This window comes from Phyllostomus hastatus, unplaced genomic scaffold, assembly GCF_019186645.2.
Source record: "Phyllostomus hastatus isolate PE091 unplaced genomic scaffold, TTU_PhHast_1.1 phas_scaffold_216, whole genome shotgun sequence".
Classification (NCBI taxonomy): Eukaryota; Metazoa; Chordata; class Mammalia; order Chiroptera; family Phyllostomidae; genus Phyllostomus; species Phyllostomus hastatus.
Window position 1 is genome coordinate 20,902,394 of NW_025334018.1, and position 14,225 is coordinate 20,916,618.

A 14,225-nucleotide genomic window follows, 5' to 3' on the forward strand; every position below is an offset into this window, starting at 1 on the left:
TGGCCCAAAACCCAGGCCTGTGCCCTGACTGGGAATCGAACCGGTGACCCTTTGGTTTGTAGGCCTGTGCTCAATCCACTGACCTACACCAGCAAAGGCTAAATACTTTATTTTATTAAATTATTCTTAGTAGAAATAAGCTATTCTTAGTTTATTGTAAGACCAGCTATGTCCTTTGAGGCTGGAGACAGGGCGTGTGAGCACCGGACCAGGCCCCTTGCGGTCGGATGCTCGCTGGACTCCGGTGCTCAGACCGACGTGTGTCCACTCGGGTTTTCTACAGAGACGGCTCTTCCTCTGACCCTCGGTCGGGTTCAGAGAGTTCACGGGGGCCCTTGTCAGTGCAGGGCTTTGCGGGGAGCAGCGTTACCATCCTGCAGCACACGGGAAGACCTGGGCCCCTTTTCCGAAAGCAGCTTCCTTAATAAGCTCTCACTATTCTTCCGCCTCCTCACGCGGTCGGCGTCGTGGGTGGGCTGTTATACTTGGCAACCATGCGGCGGCACATGGGTTCGAAGGAACCTTTCCTGCTCTGGAGGAAGCGTGCCACCCCAGGGCAGGGCTGCGGAGAACTGCGCGGAGGCTGCATTGTTCAAATACTTTGGCCCAGGACTTGTCTCTTCAGGAGACTCCTCCAGCTCCTTGTACCCTCTGTGTGTGAGCGTCACTAGGTGTTTGTGGCAGACTGGGAGTCCCTCCTGTGCCTCTGTCTTAACCACGAGGTGTGCTGGACCCAAGGGGCACGATGCTGTTGCTTTAAGAAGTCCTTGTAGCACTCAACGATGTAATGCCCCTAGCACACGCTAGCGTCTGCCTCTACTCAACAGCCAGGTGGGCTCGCTCCTGCTTTTGCTCCCACGCTGGAACAGGCAGAATAAATGGGGAGGACGTAGGTGGCCGGCCTGGGGAATGCAAGGAGGGCCAGCTGCCCGGGCCTGGGACCTGCGATGGCCTCTACGGCTCCATGCTCAGAAGGGCCCGGCGTTCAGTCTAAAGCCCTGCTGCTCCCATCTAGAGATGCCGAGTGCGTCTTGACAAGGCTCCCCACGTTTTCTGTGTCCTGGGCCCCACGAGTGAGGTCGCAGGTCCTGCTTTGAGGTCGTCCACTGTCTTAGGACCTGCTAGAGGATCCCAGATACGGACACACCGGAAACGAGGCGACAGCTGAGTGACCAGTGGCGAGGCACCGCGTGCTGCAGAAGCGCCTCGAACCTGCCTGCGCTGACGTCAGTGTTTTAGCGTTGGCCTTTGGACCGGGGAGGTTTCTGTTCTGCCTAAAACCTTTCTGCCTCCTAAGCTCCCGGGTTTACCGGTCTAGAACAAGTTCTTTATTCTCTGGGAGAGGAAAGAAGTAGGGAGTGGATCCGGGAAATGTGAGCTCCTTCTTACTGTGGGTCACGTGCGGCTTTGGCCGGCAAATCTGGCTCCGTGGCTCAGATTCCAGCCTCGGGACTTTCTGTGGCCGCTTCCCAGCGGCGGCGGTCCTGGCTGGGCAGGTGCTCGCTCTGGCGGCCACTGTGACGATCACTGTGGTGATCTTGACTCTCTGAGTTCTGACGGGCTCTCCTCCTTCTCATCCACGCTCCGCCGTCACCCCCTCCCTGAGGTGAGTCCCGGACACTCTGCTGCAGATAACACCCCTCCCAGCCACCCTGACGCCCACGATCCCCCTCATTCCATTCTTCTGGTTTAAATGCGTAAGGCTTGGACACAGCAGCCACTCAATACCCATGAATCGAACACAGGGACGAGAGAGTGACCTGCTGACACACACCCTCCCAGTTACAGGTAAGCCTCTGTGAGAATTACAGTGCCGGCTAGACTCTTACCCCTTTCCTCCCCAGCTGGTCTGTTCTCTGACAACTGATTCAAGTGCTCAGGATTCTTCTGATCTCAGCCCCCCAAACATACCAGTTTTGGGAGGCGAGCCAGCTTGAGATCCAGGGGCTCCGGGGCCGAGTCTCCCCACGTTACTGAGTAACAGTGCTCTGCAGCACAGCAGGCACGGACAGAAGGCCGTGCGGGTTCCGCGCGCAGGAGGATGTCCGAGCGCAGGGGATGTGACTAATCCTTACGGCTCCTTTTCTGTCTCAGGGGAATTCACCTGGGCCTCTCCCCTGTTCTTCGGGGTGGGGGGTGTTGGCCGGGGTGAGCCCGCGGACAGGAACCCTGGGCCCGCTCAGCCAGCCCTTGGACACACCCCTCCCGAGAGTGCGCAGGCGTCCGCGTCGCGCGTTCCAGCGCGGTCCAGGCCAACTTCAAATCACCAGTCCCCCGCCTCCGCGCTCCTTTCGTAGAAAAATCAGCTATTTGTTCAGCCACGTGCTGACCTGGAAGGAGCCTCAGGAGACTTTCTCACCAAAGCCCTACTTCAGCCGGTTGAGACGGTCGTAGCTGGAAGCGGAACTCGCAGGCCAAGAGAGCCTGCGACCGTGACTTCGGAAGGAGAGCGCCGGTCACGGGTGAGGCCGTGGAGGAGGAACGCGCGAGTGGGCACGCAGAAGAGGACCGGCGCCCGCACGCCCACGCCGAGGCCCCTCGTTCCGGGCGACGGGTCCCGAGGGCTTTCCCGGCTTCGCCCTCTTTCCCTTTGGAAGACTCCGGACTCGTCTGCAGTTCGACCTGCCATCCCAGTAACCGGGTGTTTGGTTCGAGAGTCTAAGTGGCGCAGTCCATCTACTGACTGTGTTTGTTTAATCCTTTTTTTTTTAAAGGAGACAGCTCCCTGGTCCTGTCAAGTTCCAGGCATGTACATTTGTGTTTCCAATCCCTTGCCGTGGAAATAATGACTTTTCGGCGACTCCCCCGACCAGGTGGAATAAATGCAATGGCGGAGATTATTTTGTTTCACAGCCAGGAATTGGAAGAATACGTTTTAATATAAAAATAAAATAGATGCTAGAATGTCAAAAGTTTTTTTTTCCCCCTTTCTAACAGACTGACGTCTGGGAGTTGCTGGGTTTCGAAACACCGAGCAATTATCTTATGATTTTGTTCTAGAAGGAGATACACGGAAATTGTTGTCGCGTAGGGAAATAGGAGGAAAAGAGTTAAAACGAGGAGATTGTCCCTGGGTCAGAGATTCTGGAGGTTGTAAGCCCTTCCAAGAGTGAAACGACCCCTGCAGACTGGACAGCGTGTGCATGCCTGTCCCGGGGCGGGGGGACAGCTGAGGCGCTTCCTGGGTGGGGGTGGGGTGGGGCCGCAGAGCTGGCATTCCCAGGGCGCCCGGGAGGGAGGCGGGGGCGTGTGTTGTTTCCATGGACACGGCACCGCTCCAGTCATCCTCTAGGTGGGGACCCATGTGACCGGACTTAGCCCGGTGACTGGACTAAGCCAGTGGGAATTTGTTCCCATACACTTTTCCCAGTTTTCTCCTTATGACCTTTATGCAAACATAGGACTTCTAAGACAGAATTACTGTATGGTCTCACTTCGGGGATTTGCTTAATTCTTCCTCGTGGGAGAGGCTGAAGCTAGTGGAATAGCCCCCAAAGCCGCATTTTAAAACACCGTCCCCGAACGCACACGCCCGAGGTCTCTGGCCCGCTTGGAAGGCACAAGGAGCCTTGCTCTGGCTGCGTCTGCCTTCCCCTTGCTCGGTGACGACGCCCCGCGACGCCCCGCCCCGCCCCGCGGGCAGGTAGTCCCGCCTTCAGATCCCTGCGCCGTGCGCTGGAGGGGGCGAGAGCTTCGGGAAGGGGGTGGGGGGGCTCCAGTTTAAAAAAAATGGGGAACAAGGAGCTACTTGTGTGTTTCCCAGGACGCACCACTAGCTGATTAGGAGACAGGAGCCCAGAAGCAGCGGAACCGGTGCCCACACCACTCACACGGCCTCACACAGTAACCTTTACACAGCAGCTGTCAAGCTAAAGGCCAAGGCCAAAACCAGCCGAGCAGGGCCCAGTTCCTGTCCCTCAAAGCAGGACAGCTGAACCCGCGGCCAAGTTTAACAACCCAACCGAACACACCAACCCAAGCCACGCTCCAAACCAGCGTTCTCCGAGCAAGGAAATGGTCCCAACGAGGAGTTAGACGTTTCCCAAGCACTGCCTTCCGGAGAGCGCCAGTCACGGTCTCCTGGCCCCTTACCGCTGGCTGAGAAAATACCTCGACTCCCTGAGTCCTCTCTGGGTGCAACCGCGACGTTGTATCCATTTACTAAAACTCCTGAACTGGGGTTAGCACGATTACCTACACCATGCGAGTTTGAAGAGCAGAGAAAAAAAAAATATCTCCCTACCTACTCTGAGTTCGCACCAGTTGTTAAAAAAAAGAGAAAGTACTCATTTGCTGTCTGGCAGCCAATGTCGGGGACAGAATACGCTGAGAAATCGGGATGTTGACTTCCAAAGTGTCTCCCCTTGAAAAAGTGACCTCAGAAGTTGCGGCTCACGGTACACGACCGTGCCACAGATCCTCCGGTGCCTGCCAGGCAGGGGATTTAATAAAATTACGTTGAAAAAAGCCGGGTCATTTAAGGAGAGTAATTCATTTCTTGCCTTGACTCTTTCCCAGAACAAACATAAAAAATGCATTATTTTCCTTCCCGGTATTAGCGAAATATTTTCCAAATCCAGTGCGCTGCCTGCCCTGCCTCCCTCCGCCAGGGTCTCTCTCACTCGGCGGGTGAGTCTGCTGGAAAACGACACCCGAGAACTCATCTGATACGCGCTGCTGCGCCCTTTCCTCCCCTCTAACGCCCCAGCTGCGGCACAACATGCGTTTTCATTTCGTGAGGCTTTCTGCAACCTACCACCGCACTACAAATAAAAAGTTTCAAGTTGTTCCCCCCCCCCTTTCTTTTCTCTCCCCTTTTAAAAGATTTTAACTTTTGGGTGTATTGCCTTAAAAAAGTTCCCAAGTTACCAGGGATCTGTCTTTGGAGCTACCGTCTATGAAACATAAATTTAAAAAAAAAGTGCGTTTCTAAGGTACACAGAAGGTCAACAAAACTGCCTTAAAAGCTTCTGATGGCTGTTGGAAACGTAGGCAACAGCTTGTGCAGAAATCAAAACCATTTACTCGGAGCTGGTTCGGGAGCCCGGGGGGGGCGAGAGAGGGTCGCCAGGGCGAGGGGAGCGGCAGGGACGCCTCCGCGAGCGGTGACAGCCCCGTGCGCCCACCCTCGGGGCTGCGCGGCCGCCCGCCCGCCCGCGGGACAGCAGCGAGTCCGCGAGTCCCAGCTGTGCGCGCACTTACCGTGATGGCCTGGAGTCTCTCCTTGAGCAGATCGGCCTCTTCCATTCTGGCAGGCGGGGACCGGCAGCCGGGGAGGGGAGTCCCGAGCGAGCGACCATAAATCAGGGGCCGCGGTGGGGAGAGGCGCGGGGGCGACGCGGAGGCAGGAGCAGCGCGCTCGGGGAGCCCCGCCGGCCGAGAGGAGCCGCCGCCGCCGCCGCCGCCGCCGGCCGGGCCGCCGCGCCTGCGAGCAGATGCGCAGAGCCGGGCGGGCTGACACAGGCACCGAGCGCGCGCGGGGCGGCCACGCCGGGCTGCTGGCACCAGCTGACTGACAAGTTTGAACGGCAGCGCACCAGCCCTTTCCCCCGGGAGCCGCCAGCTCTTTGTTGTAACGTGCACAGGGAGCGCCGCGCATTGCTCATTAACTGTTCCTTGCCCAGGTCATTGTTTTCCGGGGCGGGGTGCGGCGGGGTGGGGAGGGGGGGCGCTCGGGGAGCCCAGCGCCGGGGGGTTTCCGCAGCCCCTGCCGTGGGGTGTGTGTGTGTGTGTGTGTGTGTGTGTGTGTGCGCGCGCGCGCGCGCACACTTCACTGGCCTCTCCTCCTCCAGGCTCTGCAGAGACTCAGCCTCCCGGGGCCTCGGCCAAGGCCCTTGCTTGTCCCCCGCCCTCGGATGGGCTGCCGTTAGTAGTAGCACACCCCAGAGTTTCTTTAGAACTTACCGCAGTGGGCAGTGCCCACAAGCTGCCTCCCCGCCACCCCCCAGACTCCGGCTGCAGGAACTTGTCTCAGACTTGGGTATCTTTGCGTTACGGAGACACCAAAGGCGCTAAGGTGGCTCGGGGTGGGTCTTGGCCCCCCCCCCGTGGTGTTCCGGTGCCGCGCCGACGTCAAGAACCACCCTCGGTGAGTTCTTGCATCTCCGTGGAATGCAGTGCTTTCTTGGACCGTGTTCAGAAATGACACTTGGCTTTCAGGAAGGTGCCCATTTTGACCTCACAGGTTACTCGAGGGTAAGGGTGAGCCTTTGACCCTGTGTGGAGACGTTCTGTAGCGCAGGCAGCCGGACACTGTGGCTACTCCTCTGCCCTTTAGCAAAAAGAAGTAGCCCTGGCTGGTGTGGCTCAGTGGGTTGAGTGTGGGCCTGCGAACCAAAGGGTCGCCTAATCAGTTCTGGGTCGGGGCACATGCCTGGGTTGCGTCCATCCCTGGTTAGGGGCGTGCAAGAGGCAACTACATGTTGATGTTTCTCTCCTTCCTTTCCCCTCTCTCTAAAAATGAATAAAATCTTAAAGAAAAAAGTCAAGCCCAGTGAAACTCTTAGAGCCAAGCAGAGGCCGGGAAGCTTTACAATGGACTCTGTCTGACTTCTTTTCCCTCCGTCTCTCTGATTCAGTTTGGAAGCAGTGCATCCTCATCCCCATCTTCCTCGTTGTCAGGTGCTTGGGTGCCTTCATAGCAACAGTCAGCTGGAGGGGCGGAAGGGACAAACTGACCATTGGACACGCAGTTTAACTTCCTCGCACTGCTGACGCCAGTAACACAGACAGCTACTATTTGCTGACTCCTCTGTGGAGGTGAAGGCTTTCCATCCCGTCTGTCTTACATGGTGCTGGGAGACAGATGCCACGGGCCCTACTTCAAAAACGAGGAAACTGAGGCTCAGGGAAGTAATTTCACAGACTAATTAGTAGCAAGGCCAGGGCTGGGACGGGACTGTCTGATGTTACAATAGCCGTTCCACAGGCTGGCCGGAGGAAACAGGGCAAGGAGAACGGGCTGAAGGGTTAGATCGGAGTTTGTGAGAGAGGGGGGACCCCCCCCCCACCAGGCCCTGGCCTCCTCCTCCGTGTAGTTCCCAGGACACTGATAGCCGGGTTCCAAACCCTCGGGCAGAGCCCTGTGGGAGTCTCCTCTGGACACACACGCTCGATGGCTCCCGTGAGAAAAGATTTCTGCATATTGCCATTCGGAGTCCGCCAGCGTAGCGCCTGAGGGGAACCCACCAGTTTCAAGTCTGCAATCGCACCTGAGAGCAGCTGGCTCCAGCACCCTCAGGAGAAGTCAGGGGGCCCAGAGAATGGGAGAATCGGTTTGGTGTGGGGCAAGTGTGATCACCATTGCATGGATAGTTCAGCTCAAAATAAATCAAACCTTCAAAACTTTTTGATTTTGTTTATCTGCCGATGCTGGCTGCATCTGAGCCAGGAGAGCAGCAGTGATAAATAGCTCCGTCAGAATCGCACAGTCGCTGCCCAGAACAGTTGGGCCTTCATCCAGTCATTCGTCTGGACCCTTTCCTAAAAACGATTTACCTCTCCAATCTCGCTTCTGCTCTGGGGAAACCCAAGGGTTCTCTAGTGGGGAGGGGGGCATTAAACCACAGAAGAGTATCAGGGAATTTCAGAGGGAGTGGGGTTGGGACAACTGATTGGTATCATCATGTGTTTATTTATTGATTTACTAATAATTGCTATTATGTTAAGGTATTTGTTATTCATATGTTCTGCATATATATATATATATATATATACACACACACATAAAATTTGGTATTTTAAAAAAGACTTTATTTATTTATTTTTAGAGAGGGAAGGGAGGGAGAAAGAGAGAGAGAAACATCAATGTGCAGTTGCTGGGGGCCGTGGCCTGCAACCTAGGCATGTGCCCTGGCTGGGAATCGAACCTGTGACACTCAATCCACTGAGCTACGCTAGCCAGGGCCATGTTCTGCATATATTTAATGGGCACATGTGATGTGTCAGGCACTGCACTAGGTGTCTGGGGTTCAGGAACAAATAACATTGCTGCTCTTCCAGAACTTGTATTTTCGCAGACAAGGAAAGATGCACAGCACAAGCAAGCAAAGTACCGGAAGTGAGAGGGTGGTGGTGTTAGTCTGAGTCCTCTGAGAAACCAGTGCCCAGGTGGGTTAGCTGGGCTGGGTTTTGTTAGCAGAGCGGCCCCGTGAGAGACAGCAGGGAGCCGGGAGGAAAGGCTGCAGCTGGGAAGTGTGGGAGAGCGATCGGACCCTGGTGCTGGTCCGACCCGAGCGAAGGCTCGAGGGAGGCACCACTGGGTGAGAAGAGCGTCGTCAGCAGTGCTGCCTGAGGAAGACTGCCAGCCTTCTAGGGAGCCTTAGCGTCCCAGTCAGCCGCCAGCGAGGCCCGGGTCTCCCAGGAAGGGGCCTGCCTTAGCGTGCCGGCCATCGGCCGGGAGCAGATCCCTGGGTGGGGAGGGCTGGCTCTTGCCACAGTCCAGGGGTGAATTTCAGTCAACAGCCGGGACAGGTGGCCAGTTGCGCTCCGGTGGTTGGATGCCGGAGAGACGCATCCTCACGACTGCCGTAGCGATGACTGCTCGGGGAAGAAAATAGAGCGAGGGAGGGGAATAAAGATGGGGATGGGGGCAAGGTGCAACCTAGAGGTGGGCCATCGGGCAGCCTCCATGGGGAGGGGGGGCATGGGAACGAGGCCCCAAGGGGGCGGGAGCTGGCGGTGAGCATTGCAGGAGCGCACCGTGCAGAGCGCACCGTGCAGAGCCCGGAGGGGGACTCTGTCTGGAGTATCTTAGGGACGAGGACGGGGAGGAGTGAAGAGAACGGTAACAGGCGATGGGGTTGGAAAGGTACCAGGCCTCAGTTCATGCGGGTCTTGGAGGCCACTGGGAGGACTTCGGCTTTCGCTCTGTGGGAGGTGGCAGGCCCTCGAGTCGTTCTGAGTGGACACGTGACGTGACCTGGCATGTTCTGCAAGGATGGTGGCCGGGCGACCGGGTGGGATGCTGCCGCAGTGACCCAGGTGAGAAACGACGGCAGCGTGAGCCAAGGTGGAGACAAAGAGGGCGGTGGGGATCGGTCGGACCGTGGATACGTGTTAAAGTAGAACCAACAGGATTTCCTGAGATTGGACGTGGGGGTTGAGAGAAAGAGGGTTCATGGTAACCCCGAGACTCTTGGACGAGCCAAGGGAAGTTGCCCCCAGTTGTGACAGGGAAACAGGGGAAATAGGTTTTGTTTTTTTTTTCCTTTTGAGGGTGAGGTTACATACCCAGAACTCAGTTTTGGGCCAGCCAATCAGCTATCACCCCGAGATGTGGAGCAGACGATTGGGTACATGAGCTTGGGGTTCAGGAAAGAAGTCTTATCGGGATTTGTAAAATTTATTGCCTCTCTGGTGGTAAGCAGGATGACAAAACGGAGAGTGTCGTCACCCACAGAGCAGGTTAATCAAGTGAACAGGGATGCCCATGAAATCCTCATGGGCAAACTCAGTCTTGGTGAAGTAGGTATGCGGTAGTGCCCTGTCTCCTCTCAAAGATCTTGTCCAACCAAGTTCACGAAATGTGCTGCTGTTTTCCAGCCAATGTAAAGGAGTGTGGCCAGAGCTAAAGGTTACGATCAATGCTCTGACCTTCTATTAGGGGTTGAGAGATGTCTGAGCTTCTGAGACGGCGCCTTTTCTTAGAATCGCATGCCGTCTGGTTGGAGAGGTGAGGCGCATGCTCGAAACCAGTGGGGGCACAAGATATCTTGTCATTGGAGCTGATAAAACCAAGTGCTGACTTCTGCTGTGTTTGGGACCAGGAGAGTGGGGCGTGTGAGTCGCAGTGACCTGGGGCACAGGCGACAAGGGCAACGTGAGTGGAAGGAGAGAGCGGTCAGGGCGAGGAAGCAGAACTTGAACAGCGGAAAAGTCATTCTTACGGGCAAATGGGGTCAGAGGACCAGAAAGGGGAGTGTCCGGCTTGGGGCAGGGAGGAGACGTTACAGAGAAAGACCGATGGAGGTTTCCATCCACACACAGAATTTGATGTTCGGGGAAGCGGACTAGGGCAGTGGGAGATGAAAGATCTAATTCGTAGTTCAGGAGCATGAAACTGTCAGCGCCTCCTGAACAGGAAGGGTGGGGCAGGGTGGTCTCGTGGGAAGGTAGGGAGCCCGGAATGGGGGTGCCCTCGGAAAGAGTCTAAAAAATTGGCAACGTTCTGTGAGAAGAGGAGAGGTCCCCAGGCCTCTTCCTGACCTCTACGAGGGCTGGACCCTGAGGTCCAGAGTCAACAAAGAAGGAGAACAAGTGATTAGAGGTGTACAGAAGGTGCTACTATAAATATTTCAGAACACAAGGGAAATGGCAATGGGAATGATTGATAAGGGAGGAATCCAAAAAAACATTCAGCCAGAAGTGCTAACAGAGAGAAGGATGAGAATGTGATACGCGCCAAATTAAGTACAAAACAGAAGCTTAGGTTAGAGATCTGGGATTGAAAAACAAAGAAACAAAAGCCACAGAGAAACAAAAGCCAAATAAAACAGTGGCAGAAAAATGGAAGGAAAGCAAATGCAGGAAGTGAATAGTTCTAGGATGTATACGTGAAAAGACTTTTCTAGGGTCTTTTTGAGAGCAGACCCTGTTTAAAAAAACGTGAGTGCTAACTCCCTTTCCGACTCTTCTTGCTCTCTTGCTCCCCCTTTTTTGTCCTTCTTTCCCTGGAGTGCGCGCCCACGTAGCGGGAGGTTTTGTGAACACTCTCAGTGCTTGGGACAGTGCTGGTACCTAGTGGACACTCAATATATGTCGAATGATGGTCATGGTCACCTTCTATTGGCTCTGCCAGTATGCGTCAGGTGCTTTGTAGACCTACTTCATGGGTTTGGAAATCAACGCTCAAAAAGATTAAATAATCTATCAAGCGGCTTCATACCCAGGAAGCTGTGAAATCGGACAGAACTTAAACATAGGACTTTTGGGTCCCAAAGCCTCCATCTGCTGTGTCAGATGCGACCTCTATTTTCTCCTACTTGGAATGAGACACCGTAGCATGAGGTTTAACTACGTGTATTATTACATGCCTAGAATAATGCCTTATGCGCAGCAAACAAATTTGATCGTTTTGACGATTTGTGGCACAGATTTTTAAGGACAGGACAGAGCCTATAGCCATATTTCCCCTTAGGAATTTGTCCGAAGATGAGGCTGTAACTTTTCTGTAAATGATGCACCCCAGAGGTACACCGTTAGCCTCCACCCCCACCCCCGAGGGAAAGAATCCTTCCAGCAGCCAGAAGCATGCGTGTGGCTAATTATGCTGCCTTCTCTTTGAACACCAGAGTATTTTCAGGCCGAGTTTCTTAGAATTCCAACAACTGCTGCATTTAGTGCAAAAGAGCATTTAACTAAACCAGTGGGACCTTTTAGAGATAAAGGAGACAGCTGTTTTCTGAACACGGCCTCAGTTACCCAATAGCCTATAGAAATAGCCACAGATAAAAAAAAACATCACCTACGAACAAACCAAACATACATAGTCAAACACACCCCACAAAATGCAAGTGTTCTGTAATTTATCTGTCTTCTCAGGTGCACACAGCAAGAAATGAATGTCGACCATATTTGGGATCTTATATTTGAACTTCCTCCACCTCAATGGGCAAATGGATGTGAAAATACCCAGCATTATAAAAAGTATGAGCATGGCTGTTAACCGGGGGAAAGTAAGAGGCTATATTTATCATTCCATCAAGATCAAGGGCAACAGGTGCCTCGGCACAATGAACTCTCCTTCACCAACTTGTGACTCACATGGGTAAGCCCTGGGGCGCTCGGACCCCAGCCTGGCGCGCGCTGCGGAGGGGCCCGAGAGCACCGCGTAGGTTGCACGTTACAGGGACTTGTTTTGAGAGCGATGGCGAGGGCCGCCGCCTTCCTCACTTCCTTTCCTTTGTTCGCTGTGGGAGGAAGCTTCCCTGCATTGTGTTCGGTGCTGGGTGTTGTCAGAAACACTGTTCCACTGCGACGCCTTCCCCCGACGCTTTCATTTTCAGCCAGTTGATTCAAAGGGAATGCTTAAACGATTTGGGCCAAAGAGTGTGCCTGAACTCGAAAGGCTCTTGAAGGGCGTCCGCACGGCCCGTGGCGGCCCGTGCAAGCTGGGTGTTTGAGTTGTTCCGCTCGCTTCTGCGTGTGCTCAGCTGCTTTTTGGACTTGAAAATGTTGAGCTGGCTTTGCGTTGTGGTTTGAAAAATTGTTTCTTCTTTTCCTCCCCAAGTCAGTGATTTTTAGCTGAAAGAGTAGCTGATTGCGAGTCTTAACGTTTGAGTGGCTGGAAGTTTTAGCCCTAGGTCTGCAGGAAGCAACACTGAGCGGGCCCCTTTGTGTTGCTGAAGTGTTTGCATTCCCTTTGATTTCCTGCTTCAGTGTGAGCCTCGCTTTCTGCCGGCCTAGCAAACGTGGCCTTCCGTCAGTGCTGGGAGCGCCAGTGCAAGTGGAGAAGTGGACACTGGTCTCGGAGGAGCTGTGCGCCCCGTAAAGAAGGAACGGCTCCCATGTCCTCCCGGATGCCCGAATTTCAACGTGGGGATTCCTGTTTCTGATGTTTAGATCTCAAAGACCTGTATTCCCTGATAAGGCTCCAGGAACAGTTTGGCCACCGCAGGAACACAGTTTGGGGACTGGACATGAATTGTGAAAGGGCGTCACTACTGAACGGCAGTCTGACTCACGTGTCCACGTCCGTCCCTACGTCACTCGTTGTGTAAACATCTCCTGTGTCGCCAGCAACGTGCCCTGGGCTGACGACGGAGGTGAGCAAGACAATGAGCTCTTGTCAGTGCACAGGAGACAAGTAAACACTGTGTGAAAGTTGCCAAGTCACCGAAGCCAGGCTCAGGGTGGGGGAGGGCCTCCGTCCCCCTGAGTCATGCGGGCAGACAGGACAGCTGACCCCAGCTGGGCATCTGCGTGTTGTTGATCTGGGCGACTGTGGTTCATTCACCAAGAGGATGGATCAAGGTGAGAGGTAGGAAAGCAAAGACAAATTATACAGTCATAGCCTCTGGTGTTCTAAATCGTTGTAGATAAACTGGCCAATCTCCCCAGCTACAGATTGCTTAGCAGGGGATGGGAGGACACCCTCACCAAATTGCCCGTGTGCAGGTGCATAAATCCCCAGCGTGTTCTGTGTAAGATGTGTGGTATTCAGACACGACACATATGCATACATATCTACACACGTGTTGTAAATGTAATCATCTATATACATTTGTTAATGACCAGTTAATACCCAATTGACATCCAATTCACATCCGTTGAAATCTTAACTCTCCACTATTAGAAAGCTGATAAGTATAGGTGGTTATAGATTCAGAGAGACATGGGCTTCTATTCCAACATCTCCACGTAGTGGATGGGTAAGCTTTGAAAAATCACTTAGTAGCTCAGAGAAACTTAGCGTAGCAACAGTTGCCACAAAGTGTGTTGATCAAGGTTAAGTGACTATTTAGGCGAGGGCGGTCATGGAGTGTAACAGGTCCTTAACACGTGGCCCCTAGGATTACCATTGACTGTCTTATTGTGGAAGTCCAGTTCTCAGAAAGGCTGTGAAACGTCGCGGGCACACTGCTGGTTCTTTCAGGACTTGCACGTTTTGTTTTTTTTTTTAAGATTTTATTTATTTATTTTTTAGAGAGGGAAGGGAGGGAGAAAGAGAGAGAGAGAAAGAAACATCAATGTGCAGTTGCTGGGGGCTGTGACCTGCAATCCAGGCATGTGCCCTGACTGGGAATCGAACCTGCGACACTTTGGTTCGAGGCCCGCGCTCAATCCACTGAGCTACGCCAGCCAGGGCTTGGACTTCCATGTTTGCTGGATGTGTAGGCCAGCGCTGAAGTTGCCTTGTTCAGAGTCTCATCCTTCTCTGTGGACCAAGACGCTGTCACACGTGTTCATTTCCAGCATGGGGAAACTGAGGCACGGGTGGACAGACGTGGACAGAGAGACCATCTCCTTCAATGGGAACGTTCTCTGTCCAGCAGTCCTCCCAAGAGGCTGACCGTGGAGACCTTGGGAGGCTTGGTCTGCCCCTCTGTCACGACGGAAATATACCATCAGCTTATCAAGCCGACTGGCTTCTGGCCAGCCGTCGCCCTGCAAGCGAAGGGTGCGAGCTGGTCGCCTTTCTGTGGCTTTACGTGGCGCAGCCAGGAACGGGCCACCCATCAGCGGGTCTGCCCTTCAGTCCGTTCCTCTGAGAAGCGCGAGGCCAT

The 14,225-nt window shown here is 54.2% G+C and overlaps 1 protein-coding gene across 1 annotated transcript in view; it reads right to left on the reverse strand.

The window, feature by feature from the left end:
• PALMD (palmdelphin) overlaps nt 1-5,573 on the reverse strand; it is a 45,851-nt gene extending 40,278 nt beyond the window's left edge. The window contains exon 1 of the mRNA XM_045816699.1: nt 5,203-5,573. Coding sequence (XP_045672655.1) covers nt 5,203-5,247 — 45 coding nt within the window. The 5' untranslated portion in view covers nt 5,248-5,573. The remainder of the gene's footprint in view (nt 1-5,202) is intronic.
• Between the last annotated feature and the right edge of the window lie 8,652 nt (nt 5,574-14,225).